The sequence below is a fragment of the Procambarus clarkii genome, chromosome 10 (assembly GCF_040958095.1).
Source record: "Procambarus clarkii isolate CNS0578487 chromosome 10, FALCON_Pclarkii_2.0, whole genome shotgun sequence".
Classification (NCBI taxonomy): Eukaryota; Metazoa; Arthropoda; class Malacostraca; order Decapoda; family Cambaridae; genus Procambarus; species Procambarus clarkii.
In genome coordinates this window covers 48,412,114-48,426,393 of record NC_091159.1, presented here as the reverse complement: position 1 = coordinate 48,426,393, position 14,280 = coordinate 48,412,114, and the positions used below count along the sequence as shown (strand labels likewise).

At 42.1% G+C, this 14,280-nt stretch overlaps 1 protein-coding gene across 1 annotated transcript in view; it reads right to left on the bottom strand.

The window, feature by feature from the left end:
* The window catches only part of LOC123774331 (proton channel OtopLc), a 219,099-nt gene extending 212,397 nt beyond the window's left edge, over positions 1–6,702 (bottom strand). Inside the window, exon 1 of the mRNA XM_069322034.1 lies at positions 6,625–6,702. Within this exon, the coding sequence (XP_069178135.1) occupies positions 6,625–6,663 (39 nt within the window). The 5' untranslated portion in view covers positions 6,664–6,702. The remainder of the gene's footprint in view (positions 1–6,624) is intronic.
* Between the last annotated feature and the right edge of the window lie 7,578 nt (positions 6,703–14,280).

Here is a 14,280-nt window from a genome sequence, read left to right as displayed (position 1 = left end):
GGATAAGGTCACTTTAATACGACAGTTTTTTGACGTTAGGAAACTTTAGGACGAGCTGAACAATCTTAATGTTGTAAGGGGACAAGAAAAGACTATACTTTATTAGTGATTACTGCTAACTAAATCACTGTTAACCTACTTAATGATCACTGTTAACCTACTTAAATCTGCACAAACAAAACTTCTCGTTTCTTTACCAAACACACAAATTACTTAAATTTATTTAGTTAACTGCATATATCAACGTAATGTAATGAACTAGAATGAATCTTTACAGTTTAACGAACTATTCTTCTTGCAATAAATTAAATAATGTCCTATAACTGAAAGGCTAAACGTGACTCCTTAATATAATTGTCTCGCCTAATTTTGCCATCACTCTAACTGCTCTGACCGAGATGTTTAGTATATATTTCGAGTGAATTAAAACAAGTGGAAATATATGTAATAATAACATAGGTATGTAATAACTTAGTTCATTTATAATATAACATGATTTAAATATTATATAAATACTTTATAGAATAAAAATTAAATTATTTTTCTCAAGCGTAAGAGGACAGAAGGCGATAACAGCCCAGTTCCAGGCTATTCTAATCTGAACGCGGCCAAATCCAAAAAAATACATTCAAGTACATTATGCAACCAGAAACTATACAATCATAAACATAAATTAATGAGAAAATCAGTAAGAACTGTGAGGAAGATTCGAACCCATGCTCTGGGTACTCCCAAGCTCACGCCTAGACAACAATACCACATAGTCAAAAAGCATTGCAAACCTGGGATTCAACTGAATCCTGTAGGTTTTCTCAGGCTTCCAATAAGAATAATCAAAATTTCACACAATACCCCCCATGAACACTGGCTTTGTAGTTTAGGAATTTTACCTCCAACACTTCTCTTCAAATGCACACACAAAAAAAATCACATATTTATAAAATATTATTATCTCATAATACTGTAAAATAGAATTTACTAAATATACCGGCAGGAGAGCCTTGGATAATGAACTCTCAAAGGTTGTACCGCGCGACAGGCAGACAATGTGACAAATTATCACTGTCCTGTTGTCTCTCACCCTTGAGTCTCGATTAACCCCCCACGAGCATGTGTATATATATTTTCGCCGGGGATCTGTTTTTGTAAAGTTCGGTGAATATATGGAAGTTTAATGTCCCTTGCTCGCGATTTAGTGGTTGTGATGGTTATTGTCTAACAAAAATATTTGTAAATTTGATTACGTGTCTCCTGTCATGCATGTAAACGAAGTAACTGGAGAAATAAACAATGCCCGGAGATTACAATCACTAAGTGTTGAGAGGACAATCATGAGGACTATGTATTTGTTTTAGTTCACCTCTGATGCACGATGTTGGTGGGGCACTTCGCAGTCCTGTAGCATCGTTGTTGGTGGGGGGGGGGGGGTTATGGTGTTGTTGGAGGTGAGTGTATTATATGTAGACAGGTGATATAATTGCCCTTGTCAGGTAAAGATACCACTTAACTCCACCACACTGGCCACTCCGCTCCACCACACTGGCCACTTAGCTCCACCACACTGGCCACTCCGCTCCACCACACTGGCCACTTAGCTCCACCACACTGGCCACTTAGCTCCACCACACTGGCCACTCAACACCACCACACTGGCCACTTAAAACAACCACACTGGCCACTTAAACAACCACACTGGCCACTTAAACAACCACACTGGCCACTCAGCACCACCACACTGGCCACTTAACACCACCACCATCCATCCCACCAAACAAGTAAAGTACAAAAACGAATGTTAGTTTTTACGACGCTTTGTTGTTTTTACAACAAACACTGTTGTTGAACGCTCTTGTTTAATGTTAAAATATTGTTTTGCCAATATAAGTGATTATATTGAACATTCACTATATTTGTTTTCCATTTAACGGTAATATCCCTCATAGAGACATCAATATAATATTTAATACGAGTATATTTCGTCGACAGTATCTCCTACATGGTCCTAATACAGTCTCCCCTACATGGTCCTAATACAGTATCCCATACATGGTCCTAATACAGTATCCCCTACATGGTCCTAATACAGTATCCCCTACATGGTCCTAATACAGTATCCCCTACATGGTCCTAATACAGTCTCCCCTACATGGTCCTAACACAGTCTCCCCTACAAGGTCCTAATACAGTCTCCCCTACAAGGTCCTAATACAGCCCGTTCTCTTAATTTGCCACAACGGACAAAATACTGGGTATTAAAACGTTCAAACCCAAGCCACCCATCTAACCTAACCCAGGCATAGAAAACCTAGATATTTGTGAGCGACTACTTGTCATAGTACCCTTTATCTTGTACGTTAGAGACCACAGCGGACAAAAGAGGCGCGTTAGTTGAAAGGACGAGTTACCTAATGAGACAATTAGGCAGCTTTGGGCTTGACTTCACTCAACAAGTTTTTAAGTGAAGTAATATTTGTATGTTCAAGAGAGATAAGAACTTGTAAGTCCCGTCTTATGTGGGTTGATTAACCCAGCTTTTTTTTTTTTTAGTTTACATTCCTAGGTACTTGGTCATTTATGAAGTTACCCCTATAATGTATGAAGCGTTACATAGTGCGTCTAGCTATGTAATATTAAAAATATCCCAATCACACAGATGGTTAGTCATTCTGGAGCATGCGAGCAACTGCTTGTACTTGAAAACTTCGAATGCATCATGAGGCTATCTTCAAGAACACAGGAGTGGATAAAATAATTACAATGCTCCAGGTACCCCATACCGGCAGATATGAATGGTCTAATAACTGGGCATTCAGTAATGTAGTGTAGATCATACCCCAGTTCCTGCTCACAGAGTTTGCACCTGGAGTGCTCAGGATTGGGAGATCCGTCACCTGCAGCCACCTGCCACAGGTAACGGTAACCCAACCTGATCCTGGCGACCACTGTGGCGCACTGTCTGGTGGACTTTTTGTGCTGCCCAAATCCTATCTCCTTTTACAGGCCTTTGAGCGTCTATGATTTCTGCCTTTTTCAGAATTGAATGTGTAAAGCAGTTTTAATAACAGATTCAGGGGGGGACTTAGATATAAATTAATCTTTGATGCAAGCTAATTTGGCTGTTACGTCACTGTGTCACCATGTCACCGTGATGAGGTACATTTTGTGTGAGATGATATCCACACAGAAGAGATTCTAAATCTTTTAATCAGTTCAGCAAGAAGGTTAGGTGTAAGCGTTATCATGAGGTCCTTGCTGTCTATCTTGCAGAAGTTTACAAGCGCTTGAAGAACAACACACTTTGAATTACATAACGTTAATCTTCTTCCTGTGTTTTTAATGTACTTCCAGCTGTTTGTAGTACAGCGTTGGTGTCAAGTTCAACCAGTTGTTCAGCCAGACGCTGACAATCTGTGAGGACGTATTATTTTTATAAGCCCATAGGCTGCTGCAAAGTAAGATTTAATTACCATTGTTCATTTTTCTCCTTAATTGTGTTCAGTGTCACAGTTCTTTTGTTATCATTAACTGTTTTCAATGGCATTGTTCTTTAGTTATCCTTAATTGTGTTCAAGGCCATTGTGGTTTTGTTATCCTTCATTGTGTTCACTGTTACTGTTCTTTAGATTTTCTTAATTGTGTTCAATGTCATTGTTCTTTAGTTATCCTTACTTGTGCTCAATGTTATTGTTCTCTTATTATCCTTAATTGTGTTCAATGCCAATAGAAGAGAACGCTGCTGGGTACAAGATGACCATATCTAACACAATAACACAAATAATATTAGTATTGTATTTATAACAAATACAGAGGAACTGATTAAATAAATTTTGTATTTTTATGCGCGCAGCATTTCTGGCAGTTGCTTCAGAAACCAAGTAATTTACCCAATTTGTAATAATATATATAAGCCGTCCCCGAGGCACAGTGGTAAGACACTCGCCCGGCGCTTTGCGAGCGCTTTGGCCGGGTTTCGTATCTTGGCCGGGGAAGATTGACCGGGCGCCAGTCCTAAGCTGTAGCCTCTGTTCACCCAGCAGTGAATGTGTACCTGGTTGTTAAACGATTTGGCGGGTCGTATTCAGGGGAAAATTAGGAATAAGGAACTGCCTGAAACGCTATGCGTGCTTTAAAAGAATGTAAGAATTCTTGTATTAATAAATTAAAAATAGATAAATTTAAGTTAATCTTCTCTAAATCCACTGATGCAGTGATGTGGTCAGTGTTCAATGTTAACAATTGTTACACTTGGTCGGGGTCTGGTAGTTTTGTGTTTTGGGTCCTCTGCTAGGTTAGGAGAGGACAGTTGACCAGACCACACACTAGAAGGTGAAGGGACGACGACGTTTCGGTCCGTCCTGGACCATTCTCAAGTCGATTGTGTCCAAAAAGTCGACCAAAACGTCGTCGTCCCTTCACCTTCTAGTGTGTGGTCTGGTCAACTTACTTTAGCCACGTTATTGCGGCTCATCGCCTGCATAGGAAAGGACACTTTAGTACGATACTTTCTTGACGTTGGGAAACCTTAGGAGGATACCCAACCTGTATACCTGTATACCCACCCCAGGGCGGGCTGGGTATACAGGAGGTAGCGATTCTTGTCTGGTTTTATTTGGTAATCTAGAATTATTTAATTTTTTAACGAATCATATGAAGGAGATTGATACATTTCATTTTCGTCGGGTATTGATCTTTAGATATGTCAGCCTCTGGAGGGTTAGTAAGGCCACACTTACGAAGTAGTCGGGTGGAAGACAAACTCGTTCATAAATGCTTGAGGAATCCTGGTGTGGGTTCAAATACCATTTTCTGTGTCCATTTTCTATTGTACTGAACACCTGTCAGTCTTGACCGTGGTAGTCGCGTCGAACAACATAGGTTTTCAACATATATATACATATAATATAAATAAATATATATTGACTCTCCAAATAATATACATATTATTTGGAGAGTCAAACATGGTATTTATGCAAATTAGAATGGCGCATTTAAGTTTTAATGTCTTTGTAGAAGTAAAAGCAGAGTGAGGCAGTGGTCACAACAGTTGTAGAAGTAAAGCTAGAGTGAAACAGTGGTCACAACAGTTCTAGAAGTAACGGAAGAGTGAAACAGTGATCACAACAGTTCTAGAAGTAACGGTAGAGTGAAACAGTGGTCACAACAGTTCTAGAAGTAAAGGTAGAGTGAAATAGTGGTCACAACAGTGAAGAGCACGTGGGGGGGGGGGTACTAAACGCTCTGGCGGTGTAAACAGGAATTGTTTAGTATCTGCTTGAACTAAATTGATAACCATTTGCTCAACGTTTCTAAGTTGTGGGTGTGTGTTTTTCTCTCTGTATCTGTATGTGTCTGTTTAACTGTGTACGTCTCTTTGAGTGTCTGTCTCTGTCTGTATGTATCCGTCTCTCTAAATGCATGTCTCTGTCTGTCTCTCTGTGTGTTTGTATGACTTTATGCCGTTCTGCCTTTAAATACGTTTGGGACTTGGCGTTACGGTCAATACTTGAGTTGTTCCTGTCTCTGTCTGTCTGTCTGTCTCTCTCTCTCTCTCTTCCCTTTGAGATAAAAAGCGTGAGAAGGAAATAAAGGGGAGACAGAGACGAGCATCTAAGACACGACCATCTAGGATGTACAAGAGCCACACCCAACAACCGGTTATGGATCTGTGTTAACTTCCGGTCACCTTCAAAGTGTTGTTCGGTAGTCCGGGAGGCCCCTGGGGAACTGTACTCACCTAGTTGTGCTTGCGGGGGTTGAGCTTCGGCTCTTTGGTCCCGCTTCTCAACTGTCCATCAACCGGTGTACAGACACATTTTTGCCTAATGCATTCCATTTCTTAACTACTCTGACACTGAAAAAGTTGTTTCTAATGTATCTGTGGGTCATCTGGGTACTCAGTTTCCACCTGTACCCCCCCCCCCTTGTGCGTGTGCCTCTTGTGTTAAATAAATATGGCTTTATCTACCCTATCAATTCCTAAGAGAATCTTGAATGCAGTGATTGTGTCTCTCATAAATTTTCGTTCTTTCAGCGACGTGAGGTTCAGTTCTCGTTGTCTCTCCTCGTTAGCTCATGCCCCTCGGCTCGGGTGCCAGTCTGGTGGCATAACTTTCCGGGAGGATGGGTGTAAGGTGCGGGGGGGGGGGATAGATACTAGTGAGTGCCACTATGAAACAACCGTCTTGGACCTCGTCTAGAAAGCGGCGATGGTCCGTACCCCTGAGAGTGACGCTCACACAGGCTCACCATCAGAGAAGAACACAGGTCAAACATTAACACAAAATACTGGCGATAATAGTGAACAGGAGAGTAAACCGGGAAATAGGATAGAGAGAGATGAACGAGAAGTAATTGACAGAGCCCCATGAAGAAATGATAGGACGAAGAGGAACACCAGGTTTATGAGTCTTAGGAAGACCATAGAAATAAGGAAGAGAAGGGCAGATGACACGGAAACGTTTAATGAGATCAAAGTCAGGAGGGCAAAGACTAGAGAGCTGTCTTAGTTTGCGGTTAAAGGAAGTTTGAGGCGATCCAAAGGGTTAGAAGTCAGAGGAGCAAAATATCAGCTATCCTCTTGCCTCCTGGCTCGCTAAAACCCTAACCAGAAGTAATGTTACTCACGGCTTGCATGGTGGTCGTCTTCAGCACCTGGAGCTCCATGGTGGCCACCGTCCTCAGTCACCGCTGCTTCACCTCCTGAGGGAACACCAACCTCTCTTATCATCACTTTACATCCACACTACACATAATAAACTTAACATTTACCTCATCCTATGTATATGACCACTTGAGTATGTAATACGTGGATTAAGTATGAACACACAACCCGGCCTCACACTAGGCTGTTTAAAGCAGCGGCCGTCCTCCCCAGATGCATTCATTAATTTTAATATACTGTGTATTAAAAATTGGGTTGTTCTCATATATAAATTAATATTATTATGCATAAAAATGTTGTGTATAGTTAGAAGTAGGTTAGGTTAGGTGTTTAGGTTCTGTTGGCGATTATTTGTATTTGTAGTACGTGGGTGAAGCATTTATAGCGTTGTGATTCGAACAAAATTCGTCACTGAAGCACTTGTTCCGGATATGTTCGAACGTCAGCAGTTGTGAGTCGTGTGTAAACCGCTTTTTATTCATAAACAGGGGGTTTGGCGGGTGCATGGAATCACTTTTGGATCTTTGTTTGGAGGACGGGCTGACTCACAACTGATTTCGTTCGAACACTTCCGGAACAAGTGCTTCACTGCCGACTTTTGTTCGAGCCACAACGCTGTAAATGCTTCACCCACGTACTACAAATACAAATAATCGCCAACAGAACCTAACCTAACCTACCTAGTCATTAAATATACACAATATGCTAATATATAATAATATTAATTTATATTTGAGAAAAGTTATTTTAAATGAACAGAATGTTAAAATTCATGAATGCGCCTTTGGGGCCGTCCGCTGGATAGAATGGACTTTGTCTGAGGACGGGTTTAATCACCTGTCTAAATGTCTCATCCACGTACTGCAAATTACAAATAATTGTTAATAGCTTTTACACTGATACTAAAAGCTTTATCTGGTTATAAATAACCAGATAAAGATAAATAAAACATAAATAAATAAATTTATTAGCGATAAGATAAGTTAGGGATAAACCCCAAACCAATCATAGGTCAAATTATACACAACAGTATAATATATAATATATAAGTGTTTATATATATATGTGTGTGTGTGTGTGTGTGTGTGTGTGTGTGTGTGTGTGTGTGTGTGTGTGTGTGTGTGTGTGTGTGTGTGTGTGTACTCACCTAGTTGTACTAACCTAGTTGTGTCTGCAGGATCGAGCATTGACGCTTGGATCCCGCCTTTCGAGCATCGGTTGTTTACAGCAATGACTCCTGTCCCATTTCCCTATCATACCTGGTTTTAAAATTATGAATAGTATTTGCTTCCACAACCTGTTCCTGAAGTGCATTCCATTTTCCCACTACTCTCACGCTGAAAGAAAACTTTCTAACATCTCTGTGACTCATCTGAGTTTCAAGCTTCCATCCATGTCCCCTCGTTCTGTTACTATTCCGTGTGAACATTTCGTCTATGTCCACCCTGTCAATCCCTCTGAGTATCTTATACGTTCCTATCATGTCCCCCCTCTCCCTTCTTCTTTCTAGTTTCGTAAGGCACAGTTCCCTCAGGCGCTCCTCATACCCCATCCCTCGTAGCTCTGGGACGAGTCTCGTTGCAAACCTCTGAACCTTTTCCAGTTTCATTATATGCTTCTTCAGATGGGGACTCCATGATGAGGCGGCATACTCTAAGACTGGCCTTACGTAGGCAGTGTAAAGCGCCCTAAATGCCTCCTTACTTAGGTTTCTGAATGATGTTCTAACTTTTGCCAGTGTAGAGTACGCTGCTGTCGTTATCCTATTTATATGTGCCTCAGGAGATAGATTAGGTGTTACGTCCACCCCCAGGTCTCTTTCACGCATCGTTACAGGTAGGCTGTTCCCCTTCATTGTGTACTGTCCCTTTGGTCTCCTATCTCCTAGTCCCATTTCCATAACTTTACATTTGCTCGTGTTGAATTCCAGTAGCCATTTCTCTGACCATCTCTGCAACCTGTTCAGGTCCTCTTGGAGGATCCTGCAATCCTCATCTGTCACAACTCTTCTCATCAACTTTGCGTCATCCGCAAACATCGACATGTAGGACTCTACGCCTGTAAGCATGTCGTTAACATATACAAGAAATAGAATTGGTCCCAGCACCGATCCTTGTGGTACTCCACTTGTTACTGTTCGCCAGTCCGACTTCTCGCCCCTTACCGTAACTCTTTGGCTCCTTCCTGTTAGGTAGTTCCTTATCCATGCTAGGACCTTTCCCCCCACCCCCGCCTGCCTCTCGAGCTTGAACAGCAGTCTCATGTGCGGTACTGTATCAAAGGCTTTTTGGCAGTCCAGAAATATGCAGTCTGCCCAACCATCTCTGTCCTGTCTTATCCTCGTTATTTTATCATAGAATTCCAGAAGGTTTGTTAGGCACGATTTCCCTGTCCAGAACCCATGTTGATGTTTGTTCACAAACCTAATGTTCTCCAGGTGTGCAACCAGTCGTAGCCTAATTATTCTTTCCAGTATTTTACAGGGGATGCTTGTCAGTGATACAGGTCTATAGTTAAGTGCCTCCTCCCTATCACCTTTCTTGAAGATCGGCACGACATTTGCCTTCTTCCAGCAACTGGGCAATTCTCCTGACATAAGTGACTCATTAAAGATAATTGCCAGAGGCACGCTGAGGACCTGTGCTGCTTCTTTTAGTATCCACGGTGATACTTTGTCTGGTCCAACTGCTTTAGTTGCATCTAGAGTTGTCAACTGTTTCATTACCTCCTCTGCTGTCACCTCTATATCTGATAGTCTTTCATTTAGGGTAACCCCTTCCAACAATGGGAGCTGCTCAGGCTCGGTAGTGAACACTCCATGGAAACTGGCATTCAGTGCCTCGCAGATTTCCTTGTCACTTTCAGTATACGCCCCCTCTGTCTTCCTTAGTCTTGTCACTTGGTCGTTCACCGACATTTTTCTTCTTATATGACTGTGTAGCAACTTAGGTTGTTTTTTCGCTTTGATTGCAATATCGTTCTCATAGTCCCTTTCCGATGTTCGTCTTATGTTAATGTAATCGTTCCTAGCTCTGTTGTATCTGCTTCTGTTGTCCTCTGTTCTTTGTCTTCTGTACTTCCTCCACTCCCGCCTGCTGGCCATTTTTGCTTCCTGACACTGTCTATTAAACCATGGGTTATTATATTCCTTCTTATTTTTTCCCTTTACCGTTGGTATAAATCTCTCTTCGGCCTCCTGGCATTTCTGTATGACTAGGTCCATCATATCTTGGACTGTTTTTCCTATAATTTCTTCCTCCCACTGCACTTCACCCAGATAGTCCCTTATCCTCATATAGTCCCCTTTCCTGTAGTCAGCTCTCCTTTCCCAGATCTCCTGTCCCATGGTCATAAGTTTGAATTCCATCATGTAGTCAAAGACTAGGACACAATGGTCACTGGCCCCTAGAGGTATTTCATGCTCTAAATTCTCGATATCTTCTACGTTCTGGGTGAAAATCAGGTCTAATAGGCTCGGTGCATCTCCTCCTCTTTCCCTTGTGTCTTCCTTCACATGTTGTGTCAGGAAATTCCTGTCTATAACATCTACTAATTTTGCTCCCCACGTTTCGTCCCCTCCATGGGGATTCCTTGTTTCCCAATTTATCTCTCCATGATTGTGTGTGTGTGTGTGTGTGTGTGTGTGTGTGTGTGTGTGTGTGTGTGTGTGTGTGTGTGTGTGTGTGTGTTTGTGTGTGTGTGTGTGTTAAATATGACCGAAAAAGTAAGATTAATAATTCTAACACGAATTTTCTCAATATTTCTTATGTTTCTTTTCACTGTTGATGGTAATTGAAAAAATCAATTCTCCAAAATTCCTTTTAATTTCTAGTCTGACACGACACTTGAAAGCGTTTCGTAATAACTTATTACATTTTCAAAGACTTTAGTTTACACACACACAGCTATAACCTGCAAACACTAAACAGTTTTACTATGCTAATATTTAAACACCTTTTGTCTTATATACTCGCATTTGGGTGAGGTGATATGTTACAACAGTTTTGGATGAGGTGAACAAACTTTCAACACAAGACAGAACACGGTTCAATGGGTATAGATGAAAGGGAAAATGGAAGTAACTGCAAAGGGCCTATTGGCCCATATTTCCTCTTGATGCTTCTATATTGGTACAGAGTCTTGAAGTTGGTAGAATATAGTTGTGCATTAATTGGCTGTTGATTGCTGGTGTTGACTTCTTGATGTGTAGTGCCTCGCAGATGTCAAGCCGCCTGCTATCACTGTATCTATCGATTATTTCTGTGTTGTTTGTTAAGATTTCTCTGGTGATGGTCTGGTTGTGTGAGGAGATTATATGCTCCTTGATGGAGCCCTGTTGTTTGTGCATTGTTAATCTCCTAGAAAGAGACGTTGTTGTCTTGCCTATATACTGAGATTTTTAGGGCTGACGGTCCCCAAGTGGGCACGTGAAGGCATAGACGACGTTGGTTTCTTTCAAAGCATTCTGTTTGGTGTCTGGAGAGCTCTTCATGAGTAGGTTGGCCGTTTTCTTGTTTTAGGAGTAAATTGTCAATTGTATCTACTGATTTTTGTCTGTGGGGATAACGTTCCTATTAATAATATCTTTCAGGACACTTTCCTCCGTTTTATGAGCCGTCGAAAAGAAATTCCTGTAAAACAGTCTAATAGGGGGTACAAGTGTTGTGTTAGTTGACTCTTCAGAGGTTGCATGGCGTTTCATCTTTCTTTTAATGAAGTCTTCAACATAATTGTTAGAGAAGCCATTGTTGATTAGGACCTACCTTACTCTACAGAGTTTTTCGTTGACCTGCTTCCAACCAGACCTGTGAGTGAGAGCTCGGTCGACATAAGCGTTGACAAGACGCTTAAGTTGTCTTGTCAACACAAAACAACATCTTGACCAGAAGGCAAGACAACAATGTCTCTTTCTAGGCGATTAACAATGCACAAACAACAGGGCTTCATCAAGGAACATATAATCTCACACAACCAAACCATCACCAGAGAAGTCTTAACAAGCAACACAGAAATCATCAATAAATACAGCGATAGCAGGAGACTCGACATCAGTGAGGCACTACACATCAAAAAGTCAACACCAGCAATCAACAGCCAATTAATGCACAACTATTTTCTATCCACTTCAAGACTCCGCACCAATATAGAAGCATCAAGAGGAAGTATGGGCCAATAGGCCTTCTGCAGTTACTTCCATTCTTATGTTCTCATACCCATTATTTCGTGCTGTCATAGATTTGTCACCTCACCCAAAACTATTGTGCCATATCACCTCACCCAAAACGAGTATAAGTATGAATGTATTTTATGTGTAAACTAAGTCTTTGAAAATGTAATAAGCATTACGAAACGCGTTCAGACGTAAGACCAGGAATAAAGAATGAATTTCGGAGAGTTAATTTATCAATTATCTTCGACACTGAAGAAGAACATAAGAAATATTGAGAAGATTCGTGTTAGAATTATTAATCTTACCCTTTCGGTCATATTCAACAACATATGTTTACAAGAAAGACTGCTAAAAAAATCCTTGTTTTTATTATGTTTTTATATATTGTTTTTTTTTTTTTTTAACCTAGAAGGGGTACCACCTCTGGTGCGACCCATAGCCTCGGAGAAGAAAATAAAGAGTACTCAGAGAAGACCTTGTGGATCCTTACTGAACACTTTGATATTTTCTTCTCCTACCACCCCTATTCTTTTGGTATGTGTGTATATTTATCTAACTTTATTTGAAAATGTCATTACACAAAAAAAGTTACAATATTGATTACATGCAGGGTACAAGGCTGCTTGTCACAAGTTGTAGAGCTCCTCCAGCTCCTCAGATGGCGGGCAGGAACCATGGATGCAGTGAGCATTTCCTCTTTAGATTGCCACACTAAGGCGCTGAAAAAGAAAACTGGCAGTTCTAGGGTCTCTAGTTGTTTCGATTAGCTTAGACCCCAACTCCTTCATAAAGCTAGCAGCACTTTTACCCCCAGGCACCAAGTGTCTCTGAGGCAATGGGGACAAAATTGTAGTGGTGCTCAAGGTCTCTGTATTTACGTGACTTGGCCGCTTCCCGGTGATTGGCAGCTCCTCCTGCTTGTGTAGCACTGAAGTCAACATAGGTATTGGCTAAAGTTGAAACGTAAGTGTAGTCCCACACCAACTGCCTACCATTCTTCCAGGGGTTCACCGTGATTCCGTCTGGGCGACCGACAGGCTCATCAGAGTTGCGGGACATTAGGTAATGGGGCTCTCTCTCTGCTGGACAACCGGCTGTGGTAAAGCTTCTCTTTATAATGTCATTGACCTCGCCATGTCTTGCATGCCATCCTCCTGTCCTTTGGCAGAGAAGGCCATGCCGTCCGTACCTGTCGGCCTCTGCCTCGCCGCAAATACACCTGTATTCGGTGTGGATTGGGACAGCAAGGCGGAGAGCCACGGCAATTCGGAGGGCCTGCGGTGTGAGACGGGTGCCGGTTGCTGACATTGGGGTTGCTAATAGAAAATCACCTGCATGGGGAGCAGCTACAGCTCTAAGTCGGGCAGTGTCATGTGGTGTTGTCACAGCTTCTAGTAAAGTCGCAGCTTCTTGGTCGGCAATGGGACGATCCCAGCTGGATTGCTTATGGGCTTCAGAAAGCGGTGGTTGGGGTGCTGGTCCTGCGAGAGAGACCCATTTGGTTGTGCAGTCTGTGAAGCTGGGATCATGTACCCCTGCCTGTTGAACTAGGTGCTCAGGTAGGATTTCCTTCATCAAGTTGTCAGACCCCACTGAAGAGGACAGGAACGCTGGTACAGCAATTTGTGTTGCTGTGCGCACGCCGAGGACCCCGAGTCTGACAGGAAGGGAGGCCCGTTTCCACTGTGAGTCGCTGAGGGAAAGATTGAGGGTTTTTTCTAGTGATGATTTCAGCAAGCTGTCGTACTCTTCTAATTTAATATTGTTGAAAGATGGCGAACATCTTAGCAAGTAGGTCAGCCTGGGGAGGGACAAGCATCTGGTGATGAGGTAAAGTGCATCATGAGCATCGATGTCTTCAATCCTCTCGTTCATCCTCTTCAGGTCAGTGATCTTCTTACCAAGGACCCCGTCGATGGCATTCCTTTCAAGAGGAGCACCTAGGAGTGTGCTGTCCTCAGGGTTGGTTGTATGAATGTCAGGCAAAACAACCTTTATTTGCTCTATTATGTGCTGGTTGGTGGAGGTTATTTCGCACTTGGAATGGTTCAGGGTGAGGCCTAGACTTGCTCCTTGCTCCTGAATTATTCTTATGTCGTCCAAGAGTGAGGCTGGGGAGCCGGCTAGAGTACCATCATCCAAAAACCAAATGTTGAGCTCACTGGACAGGTTATCGGTGACTTCCTTGATAACTAGGCAGAAAAGAAAAGGAGCAAAGGGGTCACCCTGTTGGACACCTTCTTGTGATTCAATTTCATGTTCCCCAAAAAGCAGAGTTAGATTCTTGCTGTAGCATGAGTTTACAAACGGGAAGAGGGAAGGAAAAAGGAGATGAACCGCACTGAGTCCTGCATCCCTTCTAACCAGATTGAAAGCATTTTTGAAGTCCAGCTTTATCAGGGCTTTTTGATCCGTAATGTTGGCAATGTAGGCTCTAGCTGCATGAGCC